The 12216-nt window shown below is 41.4% G+C and overlaps 1 protein-coding gene across 2 annotated transcripts; it reads left to right on the top strand.

Annotated features, from left to right (window-relative positions):
* The first annotated feature begins 40 nt into the window (after positions 1–40).
* On the top strand, positions 41–11831 carry ppp1r3f (protein phosphatase 1, regulatory subunit 3F). Of its 2 annotated transcripts, none has more exons than XM_028581834.1 (4): positions 41–1222; positions 6021–6067; positions 6612–6685; positions 10291–11831. In XM_028581834.1, exons 1-4 carry the CDS (start codon positions 360–362, stop codon positions 11221–11223), a joined length of 1917 nt encoding a protein of 638 aa, XP_028437635.1. In that variant the 5' UTR covers positions 41–359; the 3' UTR covers positions 11224–11831. The 2 variants fall into 2 exon arrangements, with proteins under 2 accessions (XP_028437635.1, XP_028437634.1); XM_028581833.1 differs by having other exon boundaries at positions 6609–6685.
* Positions 11832–12216: the final 385 nt, after the last annotated feature.

Genomic DNA, 12216 nt, shown 5'->3' with positions numbered 1-12216 from the left:
ACAGAACAAGGGGGAGTCGCAGGATTATACCAACTTAAAAGACACATTTGGGGCATGGAGGTCAGTGCTAAAATTAGAGGCTGCTCCTTCCGCGACAGTAGCCAAACTGCGATGCATAAAGTCATGTCAACCAGGGGATACACTATCACAAGAGATGGAAGTATATAGGCATGTTTTCCATGGGTGACATTTAAACGCCACACGTTGACTAAAAAGAGCTTCTGTGCGTAACGCAGAGACAGCGCTGGATCTACACTGCTGCGCAAATAAGTAGTATTTGGTAGTGTTTTTTTTGGAGACGCCATATGTAGACTACTCTCTTCAGCGCACAGCTTCCATGAGTGTACATTTCTGCAAAAATGTCTTTTTTATCCATACCAAGTCAAGAGGGCACTTTTACCACGATTAAAAACGGTAAATCAGCCGAGCAGGCAGGGAGTAGGTCCCCCATGGACAACGAGGATCATAATGATGACGATGATGAGGAAGACGATGACAGCGGGGACGTCCGCCTCATCCCGAGATGCTCCCCGGTGCCCAGAAAGCGAGGCCACTCCATCCACGATGAGACTGCTGAGTATATGCAGATCCAGTTGGCGCTGTCTGGCCGAAAGAGAGTGTCATTCGCCGATACAACAGGTGGGGATCTGGTGGATGTGAAGGAATTTGCTGCCCTTGATTCGGACGAGGAAGAGGATATTGCAAAGTGGGAGGAAGAGGAGGCAAAGTATCGGAAGCCAGAGCGAGAACCGACCTATCATGTGCAGCCAGAGTTTACCGTGCCCAGCAGCAGTGCCCTGCTGCAGGCTGTGCACTCTAAAAAAGTGGAGGTTGAGCAGATTTCTCCAGCAGAGAACGAGCCACTTGCCTTCAGTGGGGTAATACGAGTCCTGAACATCTCCTTCCACAAAGCAGTTTATATTAGATCCACAATGGACAACTGGGCTACTTACTTTGATCACCCAGCAGAGTATGTCCAGGGATCTCATGATGGGTGCACTGATCAATTCTCCTTCAAGCTGTCTTTTGCACCCCCTTATATCACGCACGGCTCTCGCATTGAGTTTGTTGTCCGCTATGAGACCTCTGATGGTGATTACTGGGCTAATAACTCCTCTATGAATTATGTGGTAACTCTGCTCCTGTCATACAAAGATGATTTGGCTCAGACAAACGACATACAAGAAGTAAGAGGTATCCTGAAACCTCCGAAAGCTTACAGGTAAATCTCCTGTCCTGTCGCATGTGTGCTTTCATTTCATTTCACACAGGCCAAAGGAACACCAGACAATTTTGGGCACTGTTAGCTTGAGATTCCTTTGACCTCTGACCTCCACAGATTGATCAGCACAAAACAATGCTGCTTAAAGGTGTTGCAAGGTGTCCAAAGATAATATTAAGACGCTCAAAGGCACAAAAGATTCTGTATGGTAATACTTTCAGACCAAGGTATCTAATAAATAGCCCAGACTGTGGCATAGGTTCCATATAAGCCATCAAATCACAAAGAGATAAGTCACAAAAACACTTGGGCTTGTGCAACATCTGCAGAGCTCCAGTTGTCTACTAATTCCCTGTAAGGTTTTGTGGCTGAAATGAGCATTCAGCTTTATTCAGTAGTTCTGCCCGGAGACTGCATTTAGCATAGCAGGACCAGCAGTTACACAGTCCGTTGCATAGTGAGATAGTAGTCTAGAGAGATAGAGTATCAAAGCTACAGAGTTAAGTTTGTTTATGGCTGGTGTCTTCAGCGTCTGCAGTGAGAGATAGAAAAGACTTTTGGAGAGAGTACACACCCCATTAGAATGCCAATCATCCAGTGGTGTGTGAGGGCGATCAAAATAGGCAAAGGGCAGGTGTCGTTTTCAGGCGTGACGATACCCCTGCATTAAATTTACCTCTGACCTTTTCTATTAGAGTCATCGGGGAGCAGAGCAATTTCAATGGAACAGATTGGCCTCTTTGCCTTGAGTACTGTAGGTGGAGACTTGCACTCAAACCACTTTTTTTTTTTCTTCTTCTTTACTCCACTTAAATCAGATAATCCCTGAGAGGAAGAATTGAAAGCCTGGTTTATTGTTAAACATCCACATGAAAATGCGTGATGAATCTCACAATGCCCAGAGACGAGACAGAAGACAGCAGGAAAAGTCCCCCAAGCTCTTAAGGACCCATAAAAGGAGCAAACAGGGTGTACACTGCTGTAGTTGTCATGTAGATCTGTTTGGAAGTTGGAAGGGGCCAGATGGATAGTTAGGGATGGATGAGTCACTGATTGAAAAGGGAGGGTTTGGGGAGCAGAAACTGTACCAGCAACCAGCCCCCTAGCAACCATTACAGATTCATTAGGTGCTTTGAAGTTCACTGATAATTAGATTTGAACACATTAACAAGGCAGATAGTTGGAGGAAAGGTTACTATGGGGTGAAACAAGCCTAGACACTAGAATCTTTTATATACTGTATGCTAATATGAATCGCACAAACAGTAGGTTCTGTTTGGTAATAGTTTATATTTGACTAAAGTGTATCTACCTCAGGTAAATATAGATATCACAAAATAATGCAATCATCTACAGCAGCTGATAGTAAATACCGAGACCAGAGCAGGAACAATGCTGTTTTTCTATTTCAACTATGGCTGCTTGATTATGGAAAGAAATATCATAATTACAAATTATTTTGGTCAATATTGAACTCATGAGTGCCTGGTTAGCTCACCTGGTAGAGTGCGTGCCCATATATAGAGGTTTACTCCTCAATGCAGCAGCTGCGGGTTTGACTCTGACCTGCGGCCCTTTGCTGCTGTCATTCCCCCTCTCTCTCCCCTTTCAAATCTAAGCTGTGCTATACAAATAAAGGCCTAAAATGGCCAATATAAAAACAAAATTTGATGAATATGATTTCCTCATTGACTTAAATAAAAAGAAAAGGTAATGTGCAAAATAATGGTTTGTCTCGATTACATTGTTTTGGGGATTGTTAGGAGCCGAAGTCGCGATCATAATTGGATTCATTGCACAGCCCTAACTTCAATGTAATCTGAGTTGATCGCCAAGCGATGAGGTTGCTGAGTTTTGCCTCAGTCTTTATCTTTTCTTTGGGACGTGACCCAGTCACCATGGTCAAACAGGGCCAGATCTCCAGATCAGCCTAACTTAACCAGTTATGTTCACTGTATCTAAATCATTCTTTAGATTTTTTTTTTTACTGGACCTAGACCCACCCACCCACACAAACACACACACACACACCTGCTCACACAAACCCTGTTTTTTTTTCTACAATATCAGGCTCAGGTCGCACTAGGGATCTAAAGTTTTCTAAGGGTTTGGACCAGACATGTGACTTAGTGGCGAGTGCCAGATTAAGCAATCTGACATTTCAAATGTATCTTTCAAATCTATAATTAAAAGCTTATGCGTGCTTCTTTCAGAAATTCTGTTGATTTGCTTTCTCCAAAATATTACATTCTTGCTATTCTAAGTGTGGTTGAGGATAGTGTGCTTGTTGACAGGGTGCGCAGCGCTGAGCATTTGATGACTTCACATCACCGGGCACGTATAATGCAAAGATCTTTGTCAGATCTCTATCGGAATTTAAATCCACCCAGCTGATATAAAACTGGAAGTGCAAATAAGCACAAGCAGTATGAAACGGCTCGTCAGGTTATTCCCACTCTATTTGTGCAGCTCCTGTCACATGCTTATCACACATCTTGACCTTCATTTCATTTGGCACCCTTTGCAGGACTCTTGGCAATGTTGCAACACCCCCTCTTTCAACACAAGTGTTTTCTCATAGGAAACATTTTGGCACCATTATTTTGCAGATGATTTTAAAAATGAATCAAGGCTGTATTTTATCAACTCTCCCATAAATGTATTAATACTAGTGCAGTGCCCATTCTTCCTTGGCCCCCTGTATCGCTGCTTGCAGCTTTCTCCAGAACCATTGTTCCCCGAAATAAGTTACAGAAGGACCCCAAAGCACTTAATATGCAACTGTAGGCCTGTACTACTGACTTACTGTGTACTTGTACTTCAGAGGAAAACATTGTATTCTGGCTACTATATTTACCTGACATAGAATGTTGCAGATTCTACCCTCACAATTAAAATATGATGCATTAAATATCCAGCATTATGTTAGAGTTGAAAATCTCTACCTACATTGTGCTGATAATGCCTCTCTTTTGACTTTAACTAAACATTTGAAAACAGAACTTGTACTGTGCGGTCACAGGAGGTTTTACCATATGGCATACTGTAGGTAAAGCGCCTTGTGAATCTGTGTAATTTTGTATTTTTATAAAACTCAACCAGCAACACATGTTGCAGCGCAGCTCAATCAACTCATCTAAAGATTCAGCGTGTCCCCTATTGCATCATTTACATAGGGTGAACAGCAATCCCTTTTTGGCGGATGATCAGTTTTTGGCACGCCGGTAGCCGGTGAACCGCAATCAATGAGCCTTGTAGAGATGTAGCAACTCCCCCCTACACACACGTATGGACACACAGAGATTCCGCGATATAGAGTTAGATTTAGGGTCTGATGTAATCACACGTGAAAACACCTGTCATGGATAGAAGGACATGGATCAAATGTTATCAGGCAGCCAAAGAAAGGCATTTAGCTGAAATAGTCCAATGTCACCACGGTCACCATAATGACATTTGATACATCAACTTCAATATAGAAATATGACTTTTTACTGGCTTATATTGTGCGTGCACTCAATGACCCTCACCCTCACTCCACAATACCTTGCTCAGTAATTTCCCACCTCGTCGTCTGAACACTCTAATGAGATGTGTCATCAGTCATCGCTGAGGCGTTTGGCGTTAAAACACTGCTCAGCCGGTGCAGCAGTTCAGAAACAGAACCGTACAAAATGTCCAGTGCAGGACAAAGAGATAGCCAGCCATATTCTAGTAAAATGGCAAATTCAGCACATTAACAGCTGAACTGCATCAGCAAATATTAAACCTAATTATCCATAACAGGTGTTGATGATGGTGTATGACCACCCTCCTCTGCCATTTGAAATGTGCCTTCTTCATACATTAACTGCTATTTTCAATCATCGGGCCCAAATTGGTGTTCTTTCTTTCTTTTCAGGCATGGCCACTGCATTTGTCAGCTGATTTAGATGCGGCTTTTATCGCCAAAGATGAGCCCTTAATATAAAACTTTCTGAGTAATCTTGTGGCGGATTTGGCTACAAATCCATGGTACACAAACTGACTGAAACTGACTGAATGTTCTTGTCTCGCTGTATATCCAAAACTTTTTATTTCAAAGGTCACCTACTACATCTGCCCACATCGCAACCAGTATAACACTATATAGGACTCTATACACTGTGTATTTTAAAGAATAATTGTTATTAGGCCTTGCGTTTTGCATTAATACAGTGTTGAAAGTGTAAAATCATTTAAACATTTAACGAGTGTACTATTGCAGTGGTTCTCAACCTGGGGGTCGGGACACTCAAGCGGGTCGCAAGATAATTTTTGGGGGTCGCCAATTGGTTGTGGAGAAAGACTAGACTGAGGAATGTTTTTTTTTCCATTACTATGTGAGTTTGGTACATTTCCTGTGTTTTATTCAGAGCTTCATTCACAGAAAGGGGTCTGAAGGCAGGTCAAGGAGAGAGAAAAAGTCACTAACGCATCAAAAATCCATAGAGCCTGGAGTGCACTGGACAAGGCTAGGTGCTAGCTGCTAAAACTAAAACTAAACCATCATTAAAGCAAAGCATTATTTGTTAACATGTAGCAGAGCATTCACAAAAATCCCTCAAAATCAGCAGGTGTAGGTGTGTAGAAACAGCTGTTTACATCGGTTTGCAGCTCTCTTTCTCTTGTTGTCGAAGGGGGTGGGGGGGGTCGCGAACACCAACCATATTATTTTGGGGGGTCGCAACTTAAAAAGGTTGAGAACCACTGTACTATTGAATAGTTTTGTTTTGTTTTTATATTGTTTCATAAGCCAAATGTCTCTCTTTTCTTTCAGTATGAAAGATGATTTTGATTCAGAGGATGAGCAGGAAAAGGACAAAGGTATCCAACATGAATGCTGTCTTCCAAAAGCACTGTTGACATATCAATTTGTGATCTGAGAAAAAAGGACATAAATGATTAAAAATTAATATAATGCATTGGATTTATCATGCATATAATTGCATTGGATTTAGAAGTGAAGTGGTAGTCCGCAAGTATTGCACTTCCATAAAGTTGCGTTAGAGTCCGAGATGGCCTGACTTTAAGTCTAGTATGAGTCCAGTTTCAGTACGGTTGAATCCTGCATTTCCCATAATGCAACTGTCTTTTAATAGACTCCCCCTGCCTCCTACAACAAATGGCCAGTATGTAATGCAGCCTTTCTGTGATAAGATTAAAATCTCGAACCCAAGATTCGATCTGAGGCACAGAGGACAGGATGCAAATGTTTTCATCAGAGGAGTGCTCCTTTAATTACTTATATACTGTAGATAAAAGAAAACGCTGATAGTAACAATTGTGTTCTGTTAAACAAGTGCATTGCTTTTTCTCCGTTCAGACTAATCAGGCTCTCACAGCGTAATTATCTATTTTGCATCAGCAGAAGAAGCAGGGACCTCGAGGTCTGGACCTACAGCTGTCTGCCCAGTCATCATACAGCCGGAGATTGACATAGAGGTACGTCTAAAATAAGAAAGAAAGAAAGCAGCTGCTTTTAATGGAATACAGTGTTAACCAACAGGAGGGTTCATCTGGGTTATTTCCTTTATGAACTGTCTAGGACCTGCACAAGTCAAAAAAGTCCATCACATCTACTCACTTGCCAACAGATGACACACATTTAGCAGATAAATTGTTGGATTATGTTCAAATGATCTTGATTTGTATGCAGTTGTTGACACATTGCCATTCAACAGGTAAGCAGGCTAAGTGCTTTATCCCTTTATGCTAGTCTAATAAAAACATAACAAACATTCCTGTTCCACTTTTAAAGCTCATCACTACCGGCTTGGTTGTTTATATTGTTCACAGCTCATTGAAGCTTCAGCAACAACTTAGGTAATATCTCGCTTCTCACTGCTGTAGCACGAGCACTGGGTGCTACCTTCCCTCTCAGCTTCTTATTGTATTTCTATCGTGACGCATGCTCATCATGTTTTTGCACCTTTTGATTTTGTCCACATTTCATTTGAATCCATGTCCTTTTTCAGTTTGAAGCGATTCAGTGCACTAATACTAATTTGCACCATGTGTAATGTGTGTTTACATTATTTGTGATTATGACCGAACCCCACTATTAATGTGCTGTTGTCAAGGTGTTTGCATTGAAATAGTTGTATTTAAAATGTTACTGAAACAGTGCTATTTTAAAGAACTGGTTCGACATTTTCAGAAATGTGCTTATTTGCTTTATTGGGTGGTATCAACCAACTCTTGGCAAGAAAGCAAATAAGAACATTTCCTGAAATGTTCCTTTAAATGGAGAGTAAATTAGTTTCAGCAATGCTCAATATGGTGGAAGAGAGAACTGTTAAATCTGCTTAAAACTGGGATTACCTGGGGGCTTATCAGCATTTTGGCAAAACAAAAGTTGATTTTGGAACACATCCAGACACATATCAGACTGGAGGAAATGTGTTTTGAAGAAGAAATAGAAAGTTAAAGTCGGTCGGCATAACACTGACTACCTCAGTCAGCCCAGAGTCAGTCAAAAAAAGTACGACATCCCACCTTCTAACAGAATAATAACTAGGGCTGGGATTTTCCGATTCAAATCGATTGTCATTGAAATGATCCAATATTGATTCATAAAATCCAGAATTGATATCTGTATCATATGAAACTAGATAACCTAAAGAATCCATTAGCACCTACCTAACTGTGTCATGCTAGCTTGTCCGGAAGGGAGTTATGGTGCGTTCTTTTTGTCTTTTAATCGCGACTAGTAGCTTAAGTGTGACGTCACAACCATGTCGGAAAACGAATAACCGCGGGTTGTTGCGTTCTTTTTGTCACACAATGCTACGAGTCGGAGAAAAGATGGATTTTTGTAACATTTTTAGTAACATTTAGGATTCTATTCACCCAGTTATTGACATATTACACAAATATATTTCACAGTTTGATACATGAAAATTACGTTTTGATTAACGTTAGGCTACTGCTCTGCTTTCTGCTCAAGACTCGGCTTAAAGCCATTGTTGTCATATAGCAACCAAGCGTCTCTAGCCTCAGTCTCAGCTGCACAAGCTACAAAATAACTAATTAGGCGGTATTTAACTCCTAATAAGACTGTAGCGACATGCCTATAGGTAGCAGTATACAGTGCTATGTGTACGACTTCTTCATTTGGTTACGACAACGACAAAAGTGCTTAAAATGGTAGAAAACCACAATGTTTACTACGTGTGATGCCCGACGTAGCCATCTTTGAAAGTGAACTCGGGGTCCTCTGAGTTCAGACGACTTGACGAGTCGTATATACGACCTCGGTGGCGTTCTTTTTGCAACTTCCGGTTTGTAACTCCGGAAAACGACTCGTAAATCGACTTCGGTGGACAAAAAGAACGCACCACTAAATGAAAATGGCAACGGGAAATGGCATGGCCAATTTAAAAGGGGTCATGTGACCTCTCACCTCAAGATATCTGAATAAAAATGTCACTCAATACTCACTGACTGCAGAGTCTGAAGGGTTGCACTCTATTGTGTTGACTGTTGTTGAATGACAACACAACAGCTTGAATAAAAAGTACATTCATGTAACTGCCTTTGGGGTCAATTCCTAATGTAAACATTGATTTGAATAATGCAGCAGGTTAGAGGGAACCTTGTACAATTGTAGAATCTCTTTCATATCCAAGCAAAATTGGTTTTGCAACTGAAATATCCCAAAACGACATTAAATCGGGACCTTGTGAATTGCAAACAATTCGATTTGGGAAATCAGTGGCGATACCCAGCCCTAGTAATAACATGTCATCTGGTACTGTCATCTCACTGATGCTATCTGTTGCATGTACTCATTAAGTTCATCTTAATGCTTGTTTTACATCAGTATTCACATGCATGTTGTTTCCCTAAGGTAGAGCATTGAAATGAACGATGAACCAGTCAACTACTGTACTGTATAAACATCAGTTCCCACTCTATACATTATCCAGCAGTTTAAAGAATCTATTTCAAATGTATTCTGGGGTTAAATATTCAGACTTAATCATTCCTGACAAATTAATTTCCAAGTTTTGTGTAATAAAGTTAACTTGTCAGTTTAATTGCCAGGATCCGCTGTTTTAATGGTTCACTTGCTGAGCATTCAGTTGTGCGCAAACGTTTGGTTTCTGTTTAGCTTTTCATTCATTTAGTGTTGCTATAAAATCATTTCTTAATAGATTTTTCTCTGAGTGCTCTCTTGAGACACACTAAACAACTGAATGTGGTGTAAACTTATAAAACATAGAATTACAATACCAGAAATGGCAGCACACAAAGTTACACATGCATGTTTAACTCAGTGTTGTTGTTTTTCTTTATTGTTTAGCTCTCAAAAAAGGATACCAGGTGACAGCTGGATTTTCATCTGGAAACATGACAATAACTTGATAAGTCTTAACATAATATATATACACCTGCTCCTTTTAGCCCTTCTGTTATTTGTGTTGTATGTGTCTTGCTCCTGCACTTGGGAGTTGTTTTTGTTTTCTGTCTTTTGGTTTTTTATATATATTTTTGGGATTTCATCTTGATTTGACCTTAGATCTTCGTCACAGCAGGCTCTCCATTATTAGCTATTTTCCTTTTTTAATGACATCAAGCGAAAATGAAAATAGGAACGGCAGTATAGTTACAGTTCCTGGTGTTCAAAGAAAAAACTGTTCACTGTGTAAAAATATTGGGTAAGCGTTTGGATAAAATAATAAAATTGAGCTCATTTCCTTCTCACTTGGATGCCCTCATTCTGTATGAACTCCAGTTAAAGGAAATATCTATGGACTATAACACTGTTTGTACTCATTACAAGGGAAGTAAAAGCACTGGAATGTACATTTCTGCCAATACTAAGAAAAACATGCTAGTCAATCCCATCATACTGCGCCTGTTTTGTCTGCATTCCCTCCCAATTACATTGTCAGCATGGGATCCACTTGTCAGAAAAGCATTAGTATGCAGTTACATGCTTTTCCTCTTTCTGTGTGCAATGTTAATGTGGAATACAAATCGTTTCCCCTTTGTCTTTATACTCTCCTAGCTGTCACTGTTGTCTTGCTGTTTTACTTCAACAGATTGCAGTTCACCCATCTGGTCCCTGTGTCCCACCCAACCACGAGCTTTCATCTGTTGATGGCAAACTGTCCGCTCGCACTGTATCCTCAGGCGAACAATTCCCTTGTATGTCTTCCGAAACCCCACTTCAAACCACTTTATCCTTTGTACTCTGTACCAGCGAATCGGCCAAGCCAAATAAGTCAAAGCCTTTACCCATACTCCAGTGTGAATTAGGCAACCAAACGTCAGAGCAGCCCATAGACAGTAGTCCCTGTGCCCTGCTGCCTGCTTCAACTCCCTCTCTGCAACAAGAGTCAAGGCCGAGATCAGACAGCTCCCAGGCTGGCGGAGAGGAAATCCCTCCCTCCGACGCCTCAAGCATGCAGCTTGCTACCATGGAGACAAATCTGTGGCCAACGACAGGAGAGGACGGATCGCCCGACAGCCCAGACAGTCGTCCTTGTCTTGAAAGTCCCGCCGAGGGCGCCTCTGCTCCCCGTGTGACTCAGGGCTCCGAGCGAGAGGTTGCATTGGGATCGAGTGAACTCGGTGCAGGATTATCAGAAGGTTCCACCAGGTCTGCAGCAGATCCTGAAGGCAGTACGCCTGCACTCGTGTTTCCTGTGGCTGAGGGTCAGGCATCTCTTGGAGCAGAAGGTGAAGCTCCAGCGTCACCTGAACCCACAGAGAACGGGAGCCAAAACGTAGCTCAGTCTGCCTCAGCCTGGGAAGAGAAGGAAGATGCTCCCCAGATTCCCCCTGACACGTTATTAAAGAATCTCCCTAACACGCTGTCAGAGGTTTGCGAGCTGCAGTCGCAGCACGACGCAAACAGGATTCTGAAGCCATCCATCATCTTTCTGAGTGGAGTTGTCTCCCTCTCGATAGTGTTGCAGGAACCCAGTGCCCTCTTTATCATCGGACTACTTTTGGTCCTGCACCGTTTGTGATTACGCCACAAAAGTTCATTCTGATCTGTTCATTCTGGAGTGAAGTGCCTTTTTCGTGATTCTAAAATAAGCCAACAAGTTTAACGATACACAAATGAGTCTTCTGTTGAAGTTGTGTATCACTGTGTACATTTTGAGATTAGTTTACATTTTCAGAACAAGAAAGGGTACAATGTTTCCAAGCAAAGTCCAATGCAAGGAGAAAGTAATTACACAAATATTGGCGAGATTTTCATGCATTCTGTGAAACAAGTGTGCAGTAGTAGAATAGTAGTCCCCATTTCTTTGTGATCACTCTAATACCAGATCACAGTATGTTGTCAGAGATGTTTTGTAAGTGGTCCGTAATTACTTTTTTCTTGTCATGTGGAGATAGCGTATGTGGTGTTATATTCTGATGTATTCAATCAGTACTATAATACACTTGTTTTTTGTTCCATTGTTGTGAGTGTAGCTAAGGTTGTTGTCTAACCTCACTGCCATGAGTTTAACTTTTGTGAATTCTATGTGTTGTTATGGCTTTAAGAAAGATTGCTCAGTTGGTAGAGCGGCCCATATATACCGGTTTACTCCTCGACGCAGCGAGCCCGGGTTCGACTCTGACCTGGGGCCCTTTGCTGCATGTCATTCCCCCCGCTCTCTCTCTCCCCTTTCATGTCTTCTGCTGTCCTATATACAGTAAATAAAGGCTGAACATGGCCAAAAAAAGAATCTTTAAAAAGAAAGGACAAAAACCATTACCATACTGGGACATTAAAGAGACTTGTTATACAAATGGAATTGTGTTTATGAAATGCAAAAGTAAAACTTGCTGTTTATGTGATTTATTTTTGCCCTAATGCCTAAAAAAAAAAAGACCTGCGGATGCTGCTTGAGGGACAAACGTGGAATACCGTCCAGTCATATTTACCATTAGAGAACACCAGCCTCCTCACTATTGCACACTGCATTTTGGTAACTCTTCCTGTTGATTCTTGCTAGTAAACCCATATT

The sequence above is a fragment of the Perca flavescens genome, chromosome 7 (assembly GCF_004354835.1).
Source record: "Perca flavescens isolate YP-PL-M2 chromosome 7, PFLA_1.0, whole genome shotgun sequence".
NCBI lineage: Eukaryota > Metazoa > Chordata > Actinopteri > Perciformes > Percidae > Perca > Perca flavescens.
The sequence above is the reverse complement of the archived record's forward strand: the minus strand, read 5'-3'. Positions and strand labels throughout refer to the sequence as shown.

Excerpts from the sequence above, each read along its gene's own strand:
- ppp1r3f (XM_028581833.1), top strand. The coding sequence starts at position 360 with ATGTCTTTTTTATCCATACCAAGTCAAGAGGGCACTTTTACCACGATT. Across the intron at positions 1,223-6,020 it reads AAACCTCCGAAAGCTTACAG|TATGAAAGATGATTTTGATT; the intron begins GTAAATCTCCTG and ends CTTTTCTTTCAG. Across the intron at positions 6,686-10,290 it reads AGCCGGAGATTGACATAGAG|ATTGCAGTTCACCCATCTGG; the intron begins GTACGTCTAAAA and ends TTACTTCAACAG.